At 56.6% G+C, this 19,801-nt stretch overlaps 1 protein-coding gene across 14 annotated transcripts in view; it reads left to right on the forward strand.

Moving 5' to 3' along the window:
- MICAL2 (microtubule associated monooxygenase, calponin and LIM domain containing 2) overlaps positions 1 to 19,801 on the forward strand; it is a 207,327-nt gene that overhangs the window by 141,370 nt on the left and 46,156 nt on the right. For 12 of the 14 annotated variants that reach the window (XM_036325407.1, XM_036325410.1, XM_036325406.1 and 9 more), the window contains 4 exons: positions 7,884 to 8,067; positions 9,452 to 9,639; positions 14,392 to 14,466; positions 19,053 to 19,207. In XM_036325407.1, coding sequence (XP_036181300.1) covers positions 7,884 to 8,067; positions 9,452 to 9,639; positions 14,392 to 14,466; positions 19,053 to 19,207 — 602 coding nt within the window. Of the gene's footprint in view, positions 1 to 8; positions 1,258 to 7,883; positions 8,068 to 9,451; positions 9,640 to 14,391; positions 14,467 to 19,052; positions 19,208 to 19,801 lie in introns of those variants that run through there. The other 2 variants (XM_036325420.1, XM_036325419.1) reach the window with 2 other exon arrangements.

Below are 19,801 nucleotides of genomic sequence, written 5' to 3' on the forward strand. Positions count from 1 at the left end.
GCCGTCAGTTCCTTTCAGCCTTCCAGTGCTGCACCCACTTCTTGGCTGACCCACTTCTGCTCTGAGGTGACTGGTTTCCTTGCGGATTTTCCGAGAGTGGGACTGACTAACCCCTACGCCGCTTTCCTCACCCGTCCTCCCGCCGCGGTCCTGGTAGTGCTCACTGCACGTGTCTTGCGTACTAACGACGCCTCGGGTGGCATGGCGGGCCAATGGCGTGGGGTGGTGTTCAGCGCCAAAGCTGGTTCCCATTCCACTGACCGGGGAGCCGGCCGCCCGGCCCCGCCAGGTGCATGCCCGCCTGCCCGCCGTCCCTCTGTGGCTTGCGCGCATGCTTTGCCGGTTGCACTGACAAAGCCAGGCCGCTTACCTTCCTGGGAGGGTTAGCTCTGACTGGGAGACAGTGCTGTAGGGGGGCTCTGTCACCTGTGAAAAGAACACCTCTGTCTAGGAGCCTCTGAAAAAGCTTGTACAGAAACTGGTTCTAATATGAAGATCATGGATGCCATTGATCAAAACCAGAGGTGACTCTTTCTGGAGGGATTAGAGCAGTACTCCCAGCTTCCTCACCACCTCCATCCAGGCTCTGCACTGGGACCACACATCACAGTTTTCCTAGCACGCCCCTTCCTGGCCGTAGCCTACCCCACAGATGTTAAGTTTTGCCGTGGCTCTCCTTACCTCCCGTGGCTCACAAAGCCGCAGAGGAGGCGGAAGCTGCCCCGAGAGCCATCATGTCCCAGGCCAGGGATGGCCTTGAGAAAGGACTCAGTCCAGCCCAGGCCTGCAGCGGCCAGGTTAAGTGCCCTCCAGGCCTGCTCAAAGCTGCTCTCTCTGCTGACTCGTTACCTAGAGCAGCAGGACAAAGTGCCAGGAACCGTAGGCCAGGCCTCAGGTCTCAGGCTGCATGCGGCGTCTGTCCTGCACGCGGCCCAGACACGCTAACCCCGGGCCTGGCTGCCCTGCCTGCATGCTGCATTCCTCACTGCACCCGTGCAGATCCCAGCCAGTGCGAAGTCATTGCTCTCTCTTATCTTCTCTTGCAGAGTCTCCTTCCCTTTATAGAATGTCAACCAAAGACTGCCCTCCCCCCCCCTCGTCAGCTAGCCTCCCCCCTGCCCCCAGCGCATGTTTGTGACCCTCCGTGGTCATTTCCAGTGCCACACCGAACCCTGTATTTTGCACACAGTGAACAATGTTTAGCTTTATTTATGGTATATGATGCTGTAAATGAAAATAAATATGGTTCTTTATAAAGCTCCTTGTTTCCTCTCTTCTTTGCCATGGAAGCTGCTCAAACCTGGAACACAGGCATTAATTTAGGGGGCCGGTCTTCCCTAAACTGCTGGTGGGACTTGCTCGTGTGGTGACGTGGGACTCTCTGGGGCTGCGCTGGGCACTCTGAACGTAAATATTACCCGGGGGTAATATTTGGAAAAAGTCACCCATGCTCTTGGGCCCGGCTTTGGGATCTCCTTCTTGAAAACTCATGGCACTTTTCTGCTCTAGATGCCGGACGTAGCTGGTGAGGGTCCGTGTCACCTCAGCTGTTGGGAGCAGACTGGCTTAGCAGCTGCGGGCACCCACTTCCCCACACATCCGAGCCTCAGACCTGACGGAGCGCTTTACTCAGGTCCCGTGCACCCACGTAGGTTCCTATAGAACAGAGGCTGCTCTCGGCAGTTTTACGCTGAGTCAGCTCAGCGATGGGTGAAAGGTCAGAAGGAAGGAGCAGACGCTGGTTTAAGGATGGCGGTGAGCATGGCAGGTGTGCTCATCCAGGCGAAGGGCCACCTGTGATCCTAAGACACCTGTCCTGCCCCCGAGGCTCAGTGACTCAGTGACTCAGGCTGCAAGCTCCGCTCACAGGGCCACTCTGAGGACAGCACCACGACAGGCGCTGGTCCGACTCTAGGCTGTCCTTAAAGGAAGGGCTTCGAGTCCCACCGGCCCTCAGACGCCTGGTCCCCAGCCTCCTCAGGGTGGGAGGCCTGCCATTGCCAGGCTGCAGGGAGCTGAGCTTCTGACACTGGCGTGAAACTCATCTGTGAATCCACGGCCTGCGTACCTCCCAAGGGGCATTTCTGGGGCCCTGGGCGTCTAGCCCAGCGGCAGATGCCTGAAGCTGCCTTCAGAGCGGCCTGGGGTCGTGACCGAGGTGAGATCCTCTTACCCAGGTGAGATCCTCTGCCCTTCTCTGGAAAGAAAGATGTTAGGGACTGAAGTCAGGAGCTGGGTCGGGAAGTAACTCATTCCTTTAGTCATGTATCTGTTCGAGCGTTTGTCTCAGCATAGGCTAGGTCCTAGTGCCGTGGCAGTGAGCCACACAAAGCCCCTGCCTCTCCCTGCACTGTGTACTGGACTTGATTTGTTTGGTTCATTTGTACCTGCACGCGCATGTTTACTCCACTGACACCAAGCATCTTCGGCGTGCTGGGAACACAGCAGGGCATGACACAGACAGAGGGCCTCACTCTCGTGGAGCAGAGAGTTTGCCTTTGATTTTTTTAAATTTTTTTTTATTATTTGATGTTGGGTTAAAGCAACGTTTTCCAAAAGGTGGCAATGGAATACTAGCTCCAAGAGGTGCTTTGTGAATAAAGGGCTCCACGGGCACCAAGTTTGAAAAATGTTTTATACTGGTCATGCCAGTCCTCCCTCACCTTAGAGATCCACAGGTTTATTAGCACGTTCAAGCCTCTGAGGAGCTCTCTGGTGAAGAAGTTCACTTCACTTCGTTCAGGTGGGCTCTCCCATGCCTACTTAAGGAGTGTTTTCGTTTGGGGGCGTTTTTGTTTTGCATATTACACTTTACATAAGTGTTTAGTAGAGTATTCGTTCTTCCTGAGACATTAGATTAAAGACTTGACATCAAAATAAGTAAAATAAGAGAATTAAATAGACGAGTATTGATTAGATCTTGGGGTGGTAACTTTCTAAGCTTTAAAATCATAGACAGAAAAAATTACATAGGAAAAACATGACACAAATCTGACAATATCCACTTTTAAAACTCAACATCCTATATAATAATCCTATATAATAAAAGGGTAATATGCAAATTGACCCTAACAGTGGACCGACCAGGAACGACAGGTTGCTATGACGCGCACTAACCACCAAGGGGCAGACGCTCAATGCAGGAGTGGCCCCCTGGCAGTCAGTGAGCTTCCACAGGGGGAGCACCACTCAGCTAGAAGCCGGCTCATGGCTGGCCAGCACAGCTGAGGTGGTGGGAACCTCTCCCGCCTTAGCAGCGCTAAGGATGTCACAGTAACAGGGAGTGGGCCTAAGCCGTTAGTCAGACATCCCCTGAGGGCTCCAGGGCTGCCAGAGGGATGTCTGACTGCCAGCTTAGGCCCAATGCCCTGGGGCACAGGCCTAAGCTGACAGGTGGACATCCCCTGAGGGGCCCTGGAGTGCTAGAGGCTGAGGGACCCCCCCCCCAAGTGCACCAAGCCTCTAGTATAACAATAAAAATGAAAATCTTTAATAGGCAGTCAGAAGGAGAAAGTATTTCTGAGTTAGATGTGATGACAAAGAAGCACATTGCTACGGCACTTAACAAAGTTCATGCAAACCAGGCACCTGGCACAGTCATTACTGATCAGTTAATATTTGCTGATTAAAAACCCCATGATAAATGGGCAATGGCCATGCAGAGACCACTCACACACACGCAGGTTAAAAACCTAATGCTAGAAAGAAAAAGCAAGCATTTAAAAGGAATGTGAACAAATTATGCTGTACCCACAGAATTAGTAAAGAAAAAAGTAAAATAGATTGTAAAAGAAAAAAATGTATGAACTTAGTAACTAGCATTGAGTACAAATCCATGGGACGGTCTTTTCTGGAAAGCAACATGGCAACAATTACTAAGATCCATAAAAGGGCCCTGACCTCTCGGCCCAGGAACCCTACCCCAGGGGACTGGTCCTAAAGGAATAACCCAGCCGAAGAAACAGACCTCCATGCAACCAGCATAGTAAGTAGTGCAAGTGGGCCAAGCAGAGTGGGTGGGCTGTTCTCCTTGGTTTCTGTGAACTCATTTGCGTTTCCCGCTTTTCCTTTAATCCCTGACATTAGTAAAGGAAGCAGCTGCTTCTCTTCCCGCCCCGGGCCAGCTGTGATTGACAGCGTTCCCTCAGGCACGGGGCCAAGCACTTCATGTGCAGCATCTCGTAAACGCTCCCTCCTCCTGGCAACCTCCAGGCTGGTGCTGATATTCACGAAGTTCGCTGATGCCAGGGAGGTGAACTAGAGCAGGATCTTCAACTGTAAGGGAACAGAGCGTCCTGGGGGCCCCGGCCAGGAGCCAGGAGCCAGGTGCTGCTCGAGGGCAGCCTGGCTCACGGGAACAGCCTGGACTTTGACTTTAGCCCCTTGTGCTGACTCAGTGACATGGGGTTTTGTGAAGGCAGCGGCGCTGAGCAGCCTGATAGGGCGTGCAGGGCAGCACGAGTTCTCGCGCTGAGTTCCAGATCGCATTTCCCTGGTTTTGTGCAGCAGGCAATGTCCCGAGGGAGGCTTTCTGCAGGTGTTGTAATCAGCAGGGGCTGGGAGCACCCGACGGGGCATCAGGTGGGGGGACTAAATAGAGGTCCCAACACACACTGGAGACAGCATCCGCTCTTCTCTAGTTTTCTGGTCTCCCAACCTCCCTTCAGACGCGCAGCCTCAGCTCCGGAGCCCCATCCCTCCCGCCAGCTGCCAGCAGGAGTTTTGGTTTTGCGATGGCCTCAGCTCGATATGGCCTGGCCCCTGTAACTCGGGCCAGCTCTCCTCCTGCTCTCTCACACGTGTAGTCCCACTGGGCTCCTCTCTGTCTTAGAGCCTCTGTACCGTCTGTTCCCTCTGCCAGGAACACCCTTCCCAGCATCCATATGGCGGGCCCTGCCCATTAGTCAAATCTTTGTTCCCACATCTCCCTCCCAGTGAAAGCTGCCTTTAACACGGCTCCCCGCACCCTGGGCTCCTGGCCCGCCTTTCCTGATGAGGCAGCTTTTCCATAGCTCTATCACCTCCGACCCATTATGTAATTCACGTATTGATTGTGTGTATTGTTTGTTTATTTTTCCCCCTTGCTAGAACGTAAGCTCCGTAAGGGCTGGGATTTTTGTTTCTTTGAGCCACTCATAACCCCGACAGGTGGCACAGTGCTTGGCACATAGGGGGCCCCGATGGATATTTGTAGGGTTAATAAAGGAATGGCAGGCCTGCCGCCTGGCCTGGACCTCAGACTGGGCACCTGCAGCGGGGGGTCTTGTTGGCGCTGGTTCACAGCTCGGGAGGAAGGGCCTGGAGATAATCGTGACATTGCCTGTCTGCCACCTCCACGGAGTCTTTGATTGATTGGGAGAAGGGGGCTTTGATTTTGCTTCTATTTCGCCTTCTAAGGGGCATGAGCTTGTTTCCTAATCTGTAAAATGGGGAAATAGCGATACACAGGAGAACATGCCTCCCTGGGCTCGGGGGAGAGTGGCAGGGTCCTGGAGTTGGGTAGAAACAGGAACAATTTCACCAGCAGAACCGGGACAAGGGCCCTCACCCTGACTCTGCAGCTGGGCCCCGGGACCCGGCTGGGAGTGATGTGCGCAGACAGATGTTCCCCGGGACACCGCCGGCTCTGCCTCTGCAGTCTCTCTTTCACCAGGAGCAGGCGTCTGGCCAGAGCACTGAGCGGAGACGGAGGTGCTCGGCTCTGAGCAGGCCTGCTTCCTCGGGGAGGCCCAGGGCAGCTGGCCCAGGAGCTGCTGGGTTGTTCTCAGCCTCCACCCCACCTGCCTCCTTCCCTGGCAGCCCCCCGCCCTACAGTAGCCCTGGATTCTCCCTGTGACTGTGACAAAGAGCAGCCAGGCCTGGGGCAGGCGGCACAGGGGAGCAGACCCCAGTCCCCGGTCCCTCACCTGGGGCTACTCTGTGTCCCAGCAGTGGTCCTGGCTGAGTTACTCTCTGGACTGGGCGTTCTTCCACTCACGCGATGAAGGTGACAATCCTGTCCTTTCAGGTTGCCAGGATGTGGGGGTGATGGGCATAGAGCGTTGACAGGCACATGGGCACCAGGTGATGACTCGCGTTTCTGTGTCATTGCCATTAGGTGACCTCTGTCCCAGCACCAGTGCCCCGGAACCGGCACTCCTGCTGTGTGCATGTGGACAGGGCCCCAGGAGTGAAGAGAGGGGTCTGGAAGTAAGGCTTGAGGAGCGGCACTGAACCCCAGAGACCCGCTGGGGACCAGGCTGGGGGAGGGGCAGAAGGAGGGGGAGGGTGTGTCCCCCTTTGGGGCCTTTTGCCTGGGTAAGGTGGTGCTCAGAGGAGGCACCAGCTTCTTGTCCACAGTCTCCGCCTCCCAGTGCCCACCCCCAACCCTCCACTGGCGTCCGGGCTCTGCTGTGAGAGAGGCTGTCCGTGTCCCCATCCGTCCAGCAGCCCAGGAAGCCACTGTGAGCCCTCACCCTGTTGGACCATCAGCCCTGCTGGCAAAGTCAAAGCACCCTGGGAGCAGGAAGAGAGAAGCAGATGCATGGGCTGCTCCGCGCAGGGTTGGCTGGGGCCATGGGTCTGGTGCCTCTGCAGCCTGGCCAGGGTGCCTCTGCCTGCCGCCGCCTACCCTGCCAGGCTGCTCACCACCCCTCACTCTCTGGCTGCACCTTCTCAGCCTGGAGGTCCCCTCGCTGGTCTCTCTCCTCCTCAGGGGTCTGCAGCCCAACTTCGCATCTTTCTATGATGCAAACCTGACCCGGTCAGTCCCATCCTCCGGGTCTGCAGTGGCTGCCCTTAGAGTCACAGGCTCCTCGCCCTGCCATTCAAGGCCTGCTTTGGTTGATGGCAGTGCCATTGTTTCCCACTGGCTTCTCTGGCAGCCTGCCCCCCAGCCGCATGGACTCACGGTCTGTCCCCTGAGAAGGCAGTGCTTCCCATGTAGTAGCTTTGCTCACGGAAGCCAGCCCCTGCAGCGCCCCTCTCTCCCCCTGTATGTGCCGAGCCCTCCCAGCCCCCAGCCTCGAGGAAAGGGTGCCTCCCACACAGGCTCCCCTGCATGGAAGCCAGGTCTCCCTGCCCTCCCCTTGTCTCGGCTCCACACCTAGACGGTCTACTGACAGTGTGAGCACAGAGCATTGCGAACATGCCTCTCTCCCCTGTGAAGCAGGAAGAGAGCCTGGAAGGCAGAGGCCATGGCTGCTTTATCTCCAGCTCTCCCCGTGGGCCTGGCTCTAGAAGTATCTGTACCTGCAGCTCACAGGCACACGTGCCTGCACTCGAATGTAAGCCAGGCACAGCGTCGGGTCTCTGCTGCAGTAATTCTGTGTCACAAGCCTCCACACTCCCAGTGCCTGTAGCATCTCTTTCTCTTGCCCGAGGGCCGGGGGGCTGGGGGGGTGGGTCTGGGGCGGGGGTGGGGGCTGGCTGCGTGGCTCTGCTTCAGGCTGCAGGTCTAGGGGTGGCCTGGAATTGGCCAGGCTCCAGGCCACAGGTTGGCTCCAGGTCCGTGTCGTGTGCCCGCAATTGGAGACCAAGGCGTACGGGCCAGTGGTTATCTGGAACAAGCTCTTCTTATGGCAGACGAGCAGGAGTGAGGTGTAAGCAGGCAGTATTTAAAACACAAGGCTTTGCTCACGGAAGCCCGCCCAAGTCACATTGCATCTCCTAACTTCCACTGGTCAAAGCAAGCCTCCTGGTCAACCAGGCAGGGAGGCCCACCCACCTACTCTAGTGAGACACACTGCAAGGCCACAGGACAAAGCACAGCTCTGTTGCAGGGAGGGAGGGGAGAACCAGGCACACATTAGCCCTGCCAGCAGCCTGCCCAGCCTCTGCAGGGGGAGCAGGTGCCTGCAGGGCTGTCCGTGCCTCTGTCTCTCTAGACCCTCTTCTCTCCACAGATGAGCCAACCTCCCCCAAGAAGCCCAAGAGTGTCCCGGAGCCGGAGCCCGGTGATGTGGAAGGCGAAGCCACCTGTCCCCTGCCCTCTGAGTGGACCTCCGTGAGGATCAGCCCCGGGGAGGGCGCCACTGGGCAGGACGTGCTGGCTGTGCGTGTCCTGGTCACCAGCGACGACGACAGCAGGTATGCTCAGGCGGCTGCAGGATGAGGGCAAGATGGGTCGGGAGTTGGAACGTATTCAGAAGCTGGTCTCCTCTGTTTACATGCAGTTTGACCTCTCTGTGCCTGCATGTTTTCATCTGTAAAATGGGGACAATCATAGCACCTGTCTCATAGAGAGTTGTCAGATCAAAGAATTAATATGTAAATTACATAGAACAGCTCAAGCTAGCTTAAGTGACAAAGGCAACTCCGTTGGTTCATCTGCTGGAGCAGGCACGGTTGGAGCCAGAGACTCCAAGAGCTGCTCTGCACATTGGATTACAGCATCCACAGAGAGGCCATCTCTCTGGGTGGGCCTTCTGGCTAGGCAGGCCTCCAGGGGGCACCACCCACGTCACATGCCCGCCTCTGGGCTAACTGGTGAACAGGACTGGGAGGCCATGACCGGTGGGCTTGTGCAGTCTGGCGGATAGACAGTCTACCAAAGCCCGCAGATGGATGAGGGGCAGTGCCTCAATGAGAAGAAGCCACTGGATGTCTCTATAGACAATAAATGCATATATTTACTAACATGTCCCTGCCCAAGGGGTTGCACTTTCTCACCCTGGGACCTGCCTGGGCTGTCCTCCATCTGAGGACACCTGGTTCCCCTCCTCTGCCATGTGACTTCCTGCTGGTCCTGTAAGACCCAGGTTCAATACTGCCACTCCCCATCCCAGGCAGTCTTTCCCATCCCCCACCCATTCCCAGGAGAGCAAGCAGTTCAAGTCTGAAGGTTTAGGACAAACTCATTTTGCCCAGAGAGCTTAGCAGCCATGCCCAGGATGGGTGAGGGTGAGGGAACCAGCCTCCAAGCCGGTACTTCATTGCACGTTGGCTGGGCTAATTCTCCTGCTGGGACCCACACCTGTGCCTGTGTTCACTGCTAAGGCTGCCATGGAGCAGCACAGCCTGGGTAGCTCAAATGACCGAGATTTACTCTCTCCATCCCAGAGGCTGGGGGTCTGAGGTCCAGGTGTTGGCAGGGTTGCTCCTTCTGAGGGTGTGGGAAGGATCCAGGCTCCTCTCCTTAGTTTATATGCGGATGATGATCCTGCTCTGGGGACATTTTCCTACTGCGCCTGTCTGGGTCCTAATTTCCTCCTCTTGTAAAGGACACCAGTCCCATTGAATTAAGACCCAGCCTAATGGCCTCATTTTAACTTAATTACCTGTTTAAAGACCCTTCCTCTGAATGCAGTCACTTTCTGAGGTGCTAGGGGTTAGGACGTAATATGAATTTTGGGGAGCACAGTTTAGCCCATAACAAAGTCTGAGGCTGGAGGCAGTGGTGGGCAGGACGCAGTGTGGGTTTGGGGGTGACTGGCAGGCTCCCCGATCACCCACTCTCTCTCCCCTCCCCCAGCTCTGATGCGGAGTTGAACTGCAGCAGCCGCAGCAGCGAGGCCTTCAGCACGGAGCCCTGTGAGGAAAGACCCCAGCAGCCGGACCGCCCACCCCTGCGGGAGCCCCTCAGCCGCCACAGCTCCCTGAGGGAGCCCCTGAGCAGGGCGGCCTCTGCACAGGACCCCGAGGAGCCCAGAGCTCTGCACGGTGAGCAGAGAGCCTGCCTGCCCGGGACAGGCTTGCTGGGTCCCGGGACAGGGGGAAGGAGCAGAGAGCCCCACGGCCAGTTTCACCTGCGGAGGACCCTGTGACAGGAGATGCGACCCGCAGGCTCAGAGGCAGTGGGGCTGGGACTTGAGGGGTGCTGGGTACACGTGCGGGTCACCCAGGCCCACCTCCTTCGTCGTGGGAATCTCAGTAGGAAGGGGCTGGGGCCCAGCTGTCTTTGTGTGTCACAGGCAGGCAGAGATGGGAGGCCCCGGGCCCTCCTGCCTGGAGTAGTCTCCTTCTGCCTCCTGTGCCTCTCCTCAGGGGGCCCCGCCGAGGAAGAGGGGTGGCCCCGCTGCTGTTGGACTCCATGCAGTCCCAGGTAGCATGGCCTCCCTCGGCTACTTGGCAGCACAGGGCCAGGGCCATGCTGGGGCTTGTGGCACGTAGCAAAACAGCCTACATAAGAATAGAGGCACTTCCACCGAGTGCGTGGAGGGCAGGGGTTCCCCATACACGGCCCCACTCATCCTCAGATGGCCCTGGAGGTGATATGAAGCCCAGTGAACAGGTGAGTAGAGGGCCTGACTGCCTCCTGGTCTCCCAGCTAGTGAGCGGTGCAGCCCAATGCTGGGCGCCTCTACACCCTAAGAAGAAGGTGTCCTTAGACGCCCAGCTTGTTGCAGTAAAGGTGGCCTGGAATGAGCGGTTTGATTCCGCCAACAGCAAAGGGAGTCCTCTGGGTGGAAAGAACAGGCGAATAGAAACTTGCCACCCGGGACCAATGGCCTTGGTGGCCCTGGGAGAGCAGGAGCTCTATTTGCCTTGCCCTGCTCTCTGGTGGCTGTGAGCGGAATTGCACCGGAACCTAGAAATACTCTCCTAGGGGATGGTTTCCCGGGAACCACCATGAAAATGATGGATCAGAAAGACTGAGGCCGAGGCCACAATCCTGGAAACTCTGAGGTTTCCCTCCCATGTGAGCTTGTTTCTAAAAAAGACACATGTGCTAAGAACCAGTTGTGGTGCTGTCCAGAAAGGCTTAGCCCCTGCTGAGCAACGAGTGCTGCGCTCTGCCCAGCTGGGTGCAGCCTGCCTCTGTCTGGGTACTGCCTGGCCTAGGTCGGCCCCTGGTATCCCTGGGCTCCAGCCTCCTCATCAATAAATACAAAACCTGCCCTAGCTGGTTTGGCTCAGTGGGTAGAGCGTTGGCCTGCGGACTGAAAGGTCCCGGGTTCGATTCCTGCCAAGGGTACATGCCCGGGTTGCGGGCTCAATCCCCAGTAGGGAGCGTGCAGGAGGCAGCCGATCCATGATGACCTCTCATCACTGATGTTTCTATCTCTCTCTCCCTCTCCCTTCCTCTCTGAAATCAACTAAAAAATATATATTAAGAAAAAATTTACATGGACATGGGAACTACAAGAATTTCCCTCTTCCTTAAAAAAAAAAAAAAAAAAAAAATGAAGTCTGCTTGCCCCTCCCTCTTTCCCTCCAGTTCTCCTCTCTCCTCAGTTACCAGGGGATTTTAGGCAACTTACCGGAAAGACGTGACACAAGATTGTCTGTTTATATACACGCGAGATAAAGCCGCAAGATCAGGGTTAACAGAACCAGATGAGGGGGTCAAGACCCCAGAGAGGAAGGTCATGGTCCTAAACAGTTGCTCTCGTGGAATCATAAATTTGATTCTGAATTTCCTGGCTGCCTGAGTTAAGAAGGAAATAGATAATTTTTGTTCTCATTGTTCATGAGGGGAAAAAATATATTGGTTTGCAGCAGCAGCGGGTCTCGGAGCAGGTCCCACTTTCTCTAATGCTTCACCCTTCAGACATTGTCCAGCTCATGTCAAATAGATGCTACCGGGAGATGCATCAGGTCACGCCTGGAGCAATGGCTCTGCAAAACATGCAGCCACAGTTTTCCCGAGGCTGTTTCCCTCCGCCTCCCTGGCTGGCAGGCGAGGGCAGGGCTCGCAGGAGCGGATCTCCCAGGGGAGTGGTTGAGAGAACAAGGTAGTGTGGCCGAAGCATTTTGTTTCTGACAGTCCAGTTTAATTCCAGGATAAAGTGTAGAATAGACAGAGACGTGGCTAGACTGCATGACTTGCGAGCAATCTTCTGTCGATTTCGTCTTCATCCATCCTGGTTTTGATCGTCGCTGGGCAAACCACATTGGCATGTGATTTGTGTTGCTGGTTGTGGAGAGCCCATCGCGTTTCCAGATATTGCAGCGTTGACATCATGTGGTGGGTGTTGAGGGAGCTTTATTAATCCCACTCTCACCTGGATATATGGTTCGGAGGTGAGCCAGGGAAACGCTGGACAAGACCAGGCGGAGCTTTAAAAAGAACCCCGGGGTGTACGCCACACTGCTCATAGCGACATTATTCACAGCCGCCAAAAGGGAGACGCGGGCCCACGGCCCATCCGCAGGTGAATGGAGAAACCAAGTGTGCTATAGCCACCCCATGAAATGTCACTCAGCCTGAGTACCATGCGACCACATGAAGGAATATTAAAGTCATTACACTCAGTGAAATAAGCCAGACACAGAAAGACAGGCATTGCACGAGTTATACTTCTATCAGGTGCCAAGACAAGTCAGATTCATAGACAGAAAGGAGAATGGTGCCTGCCAGGGGCCGGGAAGCGGCTGGGTGGGGAACTGTTGTTTTTAATGGTAAAAGGCTGCAGTTTGGGACGAGGAACAAGTTCTGGAGGTGGGTGGTGGCGATGGCGGCACAACAGTATGCATGTCCCTAACGCCACTGAACTCTACCCTTAAAAATGACAAAAACGACAATGTATCCAGATTATTGTCATTGTTCATCTACAAATGCAAAACATAATCATTTTAAAGTACCTTGGCAGGGTATGGAGGGTAACTATTCTATAATAGCTTGATGATCCTGATGATTTTTAAAAAAGATAAAGTTGGATCTTCCATGTTACTGTCACAAAATTAAGATCAGTATTTAAAAGAGGAAAAGTATTAAAATATGAAGGATAAAAAGTGGCAAACATGGTTGTTTTTTGTGGTAGACACTACCTCACACCGGGACGCCCTCAGCTCCCCAGGGAACCTGCTGCCTCCTCAGGGTTCTGGCCTGGAGCACACGCCAGAGGATGGTTTGAAAGGGAGCTTAAGCCCCGCGTTACTGAGGCTGCAGAAAACGCTCAGTGCCGTTCCCCTCATACACCTGATGTCGTCGTTCTCACAAACCTGGTTTCAAAGGCACCTTTCTGGCCTCCCACCTCCAGAGGCTGAGGTTCAGTGGGTCTAGAGTGGGGCCCAGTGTCTGTGTTTTATGTCAGTGCCCCAGATGCTCCCGCGCGGGAGGGCCCAGCCCGACACAGAGCCACTGAGCCAGCCGGTCCGGCGCCTCTGTTTCTTGAGCGGTTTCACCGTGAGCTGACTGAGGTTGACGGTGGGCAGCAGGATGTGGCTGTGCCAGAGGCCTGCTCGTTCCTTGTGCGAGACTCCCAGCCTGGGGAACACTGACCTGCACTTGGTGAGAGGAAGTGGGCCCAGGCTGCAGGCAGACTGCTCATCCTACATCCGGTAGATGGGGAGACTGCACCCCGCGCCTGTCCACACAGCCCCCCTCAAACCCATGGGCAGGATGTGAAAACAGGCCTGTGGGATGGGGGCCCGCCATTCAGGGGAGCAGGCTCACAGGGTCTCCACGTGGAGTGAGGGCGGGAGGGTGCCCAGGATTGGAGGGCTGTTCCGAGGGAAGGAAGCCCCCAGGCAGCGGCTGACACCTGTGCTATGCAGCCCAGCTGATGCGCGTCCACACCCAGCTCAGCACTGGCAGGAAGTGAGGGTGGAATCCAGGACTTCCTACACAGAGAGGGCCATGCCCGCCGGGCCTTGGGCTCAGAGAGGCCCGCATTCAAGCCTTCCCCACGCTCAGTTACACCCCTCACATACCCCCATCACTTCCACGGCCTTTCTTCCATGCCTCCTGGTCCTATCTGTGTGTGCATTCGGCAGGCATCACCCCATTCTTTCTCTCAAGGCTGTGATGGAACCGCCCCAGGGACTGGCGGCCACATCTGTGGGCCCATGTGCGATTTCTCTTCTGCAGGTGATGTTCACTGAGCTCAGCTAATCCTCAAGGCCCACTGGGCAGAGGGTCCTCAGGGCACAGTCTACAGCCTCCCGAAGTGTTTCCGTTGGAACCCAGGCCAAGAGGGTGTTCAGGGCAGTGGGTTGCCAGAGGTTCAGTTAGAACTGGCTCCCAGAGGGTTCGCAGGGCTCTGCGGGGCAGGGGAGCGGACAGAGCTCCTGCAGGTTCCAGGCTGCATCGCAGTGCGCGCGTGGGCCACTGATGTGAGACTTCGGCTCTGACGAGCTGCTCTGCTAAAAACAAATGCGCACATGTATTGTATACGGGCATGTATGTATCTGTGCATACATGTAGGCATGTAAACATGTACACGTAGGTATGCTTATTAACGAGGGCCATTTGGAATGATGGCTCACAATCGGAGGCATTTTCTAAAAGGCGGCAGGACCTGTCCCATGGCAGAGTCTCCATAAGTATCTGGTGAATGAATGAATGAGAAACCGAAGGCGTGTGCTGGGACAGGAGGGCGCAGTCAGAGGGAAGGAAGGGGCTCAGTCAGTTATGGTCATCAGCCAATTCAAATGGACCATAGGAGAAACCCCCCCCCCTTTTTTGAACATGTTTAACAGACTCTTCCTCCCTTCCCACCTTCCCTGCCTTTCTTTTTTCCACTACAGCTCTGCAGCGGGCCAACAGCCTCCAGTCCCCAACTCTCAGCAAATACCAGAGCTGGAGAAGAAAGTGCCAGCCAAGTGAGTCACGGGCTCTCTGGGGCTGGGTGGGGGTGGGGTGGGGGCGATGGGGGCGAGAATTCTCTGACTAATTCTCAGGGGCAGCTGTCCTCATTCCTTACACAACCTCTGACCTGGCCTCCTGGATGTGAGCAGCAAGGAAAGAAATAGAAGGTTGGCCCTATTTCCGCTGCTGACCCGAGGAAGCATTCCCTGAGGGATTTGGGACCCCCTTTCCCCTCGGCTCCCCAGTCCAGAGTCATAGAGCCTGAGGACTCAGTTACACGTGGAAGGGGCCTTATCGCCTCAGCTCCAAACTTTTTGAAACAGCGACGAGGATACTGGGGCCCTGGAGTTGGGCTGGGGGCATCAGCTGAAGTTCTTGCAGTCAGGGGCAACGCAATGAGGGAAGCCAGGCGTGCACACATGCCCTGTCCTTTTTCTGAGCAGCCTGTGGGCCTCACATCCCAGGGAAGAGCAGGGTGGGTGAGGACCAGGGCCTGTGGTGGATGCCAAGGCAGCGGGCTCCCACTAGGGGGCGCAGTGACCACACACAATTGCAGGGCATCCCAGGGCTGCAGCTATTACAGAACTGGGATTCCCTCTCCTAGCCTGAGAGAGGGGCAGGAACTCTTCTGATTCCAAGTTCATCGCCGCTTTCCACCTCTTCCTGCCCCGACACACCCTCTCTGGGCCTTGCTCTAGGAGAGATGGACCCTGGAAAGCCTTGGGTTAGACAAGGTTTTCTAAAAAAAAGAAACGCTGTTGTAGTTGGAACACAGTGCTCGTTTTGTTGACTCCTTCCTTCTGAGTCAGTGCCGACTCCTGGCCAGTGAGTCATTCTCCCGGCAGCCCCCGGCCCTGCAGCCTCTCCCTCAGGTCAGGCTGGGACATGGGTGCCGCTGGAGCTGGGTCAGGGCTGCACACCTGGGCAGGGCACTTCACCTGGGACAACCCAAAATAACTCTTGAATCAACCCACAGCCCCAGGCAGTGAGAACGAGGGGAAGGAGCCAGTTAATGTTTACGGAAGACCTGGGCCAGGCCTTTCCCACAAGTCATCGCATTTACTCCCTCACCACAACCCGTCTCTGTCGTGGGACTTCTGCTTCCATGGCTGGGTCCCTTTGGGTGAAGATTCCATCCCAGTCATCCCATCAGCTGTACTGAGTGCCTCCAGTGAAGGGGATTATCCTTGCCCTCAAGAAGTTCCCAGTCTGGCCTGAGAGCTGGGAGTCTGGTGGGGGCCCTCCCAGTAGGGCCAGGCTGCTGGAGGAGACACAGCCTGGAGACCCCAGCCCTGTCTTTAGTGATCCCAGAAATAACAGGTATAGGTAGCTGATTTGAGAGCAGGCCTGGAGTTCAAACCATTTCTATGGGTGCCTACCATGAACCTGGCCCAAAGAAGGCACCAAGTCCTTCCTTGCTGAATGAATGAATGAATGAATGAACCAACTTCTGAACAAACTTATGAATGAAGAGTGAAAAATGAATGACCAAACCAGGGAACAAGCAGGCTGGGCCCAGGGCAGGCACAGATGAAGCACATGGTTTAGGCCTGCTCAGGCTCCACGCCTAGAGGGCGCTCCAAGGCTTGGGGAGGATTTGAGCCAGGCTGAGTTCAGCATTCTGGAAGCTGCCCGCTGCGGTCCCAGCCTTTTTAAAAATCCCCAGAGCTAAAAGCCACTTGAGCTATCTTTTTGGTCATTTTCATTTTGCCCAAGAGGAAACACCAATGGGCAAGGCTGGTGCTATAGTAGGAGCAGAATATGGGGCACCACCTCCTCTGTCCACTCACTGCCCTGAAAAGGCTGGTTCTGTGTGATTGCCCTCAGCACCCCCCCACCCCCCCACCCCCGCTGGCCATGTTCACAAGAATGACCACTGGGATCAAGGGGAAAGGTCACCAATGCCAGAGGGCCCAGAGGAGAGGCCCTGGTCCAGATGGGATGTGGGGCTGTAGCACAGGCTCATCGACCCCCTTTGCAAGGGGCCTGCACAGGGCAGGGCAGCCCGGCCTGGGCCATGCCAGGTGTTAATGAGTTGAGGAGGAGGAGTTGTGGGGTCCATGAGGGTGTGCAGCCCCCTCTGGGAAGGGTTAGCGTTCGGCGATGTTTTTATTGGACACCACCCGTGTGCGTGGGGAAAGGGATGGAATTCCTAGTTCTGTGTGATTTTTGCATCCTGCACTAGGCATCTCTTTTTATCTCATTTTATTCCTTCAGCCTCCCCTGACGCAGCAGTAGATTTCTTGAGGAAACTGGGGGTTAAGAGACTTGCTCAGTGTCCGGCAGCTGGTGTGGATGTAAAGGAGGTGGGGTTCCAGGCTCCCCTTTACCATTGTCTGAGGGAACCCAAAGACATCAGCCACCTGGGGCGGTGTATTCCCTGTCACCTTCAGCTCTGCTCTGGCCTCACCTTCCTCTCCCGCACAGCAACCCCCGCCCCCCAAGCAGCAGCTGGAATGGCGGGTGCTCTGTTCACCCCACCTCGTCCAGCCCTCCCCACGTTCTCCTGCAGACAGAGCGTGAGGGACATGTGTGCAGCGAGAGTCCCCACTAGCGGGGATGAAGGTGGGGATTAGAGGAAGGAAAAAGAGAGGAAGCAGCTCCCAGGTCATGACCTTGTGAACCCCAAGGCCTTCCTGGCAACCAAGCCCAGGTGCCCTTGGCTCTGTGTCAGAAGGTCCCGGGAGAGCTCCCCGGGGGAACACAAAGGCAGTGTGTTGAGCTGAGGGGACTTTGAGTCAGAAGGTGGCAGAGAGAGGAGAATGAGGGGGCGAGGAAGAGGAGGAGAAGGAATTTGGCAGGAATTTGGCAAGCTGGGCCCAGGAAACAAGGCAACAACTGACTCACAACTTTTGCCTTTTTAGGCTCGAACCATCTAACTGTGGGCTGGGATGGAGGTCCGCAGGCTGAGATGGGGGGTTGGGTAAGAGGCCAGCGGCCTCCCCCGCGGCAGCTCCTGGCAGCCGGCGGTCTTTCTCCCCAGCAGCTCCTTCCTGCCACCTCAGCTCTGTTCCCCTGGGTTACCTTCCCCCTGACGAGTTCTGGAGGCTTCCCTTTGGGAACTCGCTCACCATGCGTGTGTGCGGGCCACCTTCTCCGCACCCGGCCTGGGATGCGGCTCTGACAGGCTTGCAGTTGCGTGTGAGGAGAGCAGGAGGGAATGCTGGACCCCGTGTGGGCCGCTGTGAAAACGGTCTCAAAGGAATGCTTCTTCGCTCAGGGCTTGGGTTCGGCCGAGTCTGGGTGGGTCCCAGAGGAGGAGCCTCTTCCCCAAAACTTTGGGGAAACCGAGGCCGGAGGATTGTGTGAGTTAGGAAGCGAGCTGAAATCTAAGGCTGGACACCCGGAGGGTCAGCAGGAGCCGGCAGGAGTGGGTAGTGAGACAGCGGTCCTGGGAGGGTCTGAGGGAGAGCTGGCTGGGCCCACAGGTCAGACGCTGTGTGGGCAAGTCAGAAACAGAGCACGGATTTTCTGAGCCCCTTTGAGGGCATATTACTGAGATGGCTCAATATGGAAACAAAATGCTCGCCGTTTCAGATTTCAGGTTCCTAGGGGGTGTGTGTGTGCGTGTGTGTGTGATTGTGTGTGTGTGAGTTTGGGTGTGTGTGTGCGTGTGTGTGTGATTGTGTGTGTGTGAGTGCGTGTGAGTGTGGGTGTGAGTGTATGTGCGTGCGTGAGTGTGGGGGGTGTGCGTGTGTGTGTGTGATTGTGTGTGTGTGCGTGTGAGTGTGGTGTGAGTGTATGTGCGTGCGTGAGTGTGGGTGAGTGCATGCGTGTGTGAGTGCGTGTGCGTATGTGTGAGTGTGTGTGTGTGCATGTGTGTGTATGTGGGTGTGCATGTGTGTGTGTGTGTGCATGTGAGCATGTGTGCACTCATGAGAGATGGCGAGAGAGAACAGGATTGACCCCACAGACCACAACTGTCAAGATTCTGCTGTCACTGTCCTAATTGACTTCAGCTCCCACAGTCAGAGTGAGGCTGGGCCTCGGCCGCACTCCTTCCTCCTGTTGCTCAGAGCGCGTCCCCTGCCAGGATCGTCCCTGACCAGCAGGAGCTTGGCACGAGCCTCACTCCATGTGCTTCCAATGAGCTGATGCTCACGATAACCTCCCTCCCTGTGTTCTCTTAAAACCTCGGGCCGACCATGGCCTCCGAGGGCCGCTGGCGCACAGGGAGCGGAAGAGCAGCTGCATTAGCAGTGGCGCCTGCCCGGTCTGTGCCCGGCTGACGGTGGGCGGAGGCCTCGGGCGGGTTGTTGCCTGAGCCCCAGCCTCCAGCCACGTGGCTTTAGGGGAACCGGGGCGGCTGTGTCCGTTTCTAAGAAACACCGGGCTTCCTGTCTCACCAGGAGGAAGCAACCTCACGTGGGTGGGAAGCACATGGTTCTCAGGCTCCCCTCCCTGGGACCCCTTCCTCCACAGGCACTGCCTCGTCTACACCGTCCCTCCTCCCCCGTCCGTGGCATCGGGCCCAAATCCACCTCTGAGGTCTTCCTCCCTCTGCATTTACAGGGTCGGGGCGTCACTGACAGCCTCCTCTGTCCCTGAGGACGTGAGGCCGCGGCCCCTCTGTAATGCAGAGCGCATCTTTCCTTGGCAGGTTCCATGCCGGTGAACAGCGCGAGAACTGTGTCGCCGCCCAGAGAAGCGTCCCCTTCCGTGTCTCCTTCCTCCCTGTCTTCTGCCTCATCCTCCCCCGCGTCCTCCTCAGGCAGTGTCCCAGGCAGTGCTCTGGGGGGTTCCCCCCCACCTCAGGTAAGCACCCCCCCCAGTGGGAGAGTGAGCTGCCTCTACTCCTCCCACTTCCACACTCAGCACCACCAGGTACTCCGCGCAGAGCCAGGGCCCAGAGATGCTCTGCCAAGAGCCCGCCCCGGCCCCCTCCCGAGTCCCTTCCATAGAAGCTCACCTGCTACTTCTCAGCCCCCTCTCCCCCCCCCCCCCCCCACACACACACAGCCACTGGCTCGCTCACTCAGCAGACTTTACGGGGTGTGGCGCCTGGGCTGGGCTGTGGGGCACAGAGATGCTAGGACACATGCTGGGCCCTAGTGGTCCCCCCAGGGGCCGAGGAGCAGGCACAGACCCTGGGGTGCCTTGGGGAGGAGCTGAGAACCTTGGAGGCAACATTTCCCTGGACTCAAACATGACGTCACCGAAAACAGAGGTTTGGACTCATTCCTTCACCAGGAGTCCGTGTCAGGCCTCTTGACCTGCAGACCCTGCTCCAGGCCCGGGGGACCAGAGAGCAGGGGACAGCCGGGCCCATGCGCTTGCGGAGCTGCTCTCTGGGCCCTGCCCTCCTGGGCCCCCCTGTGGGTTCCCTTTGCCACAGGCCCTGCCCTGCCT

Source organism: Myotis myotis, unplaced genomic scaffold, assembly GCF_014108235.1.
Source record: "Myotis myotis isolate mMyoMyo1 unplaced genomic scaffold, mMyoMyo1.p scaffold_m19_p_10, whole genome shotgun sequence".
Lineage (NCBI taxonomy): Eukaryota > Metazoa > Chordata > Mammalia > Chiroptera > Vespertilionidae > Myotis > Myotis myotis.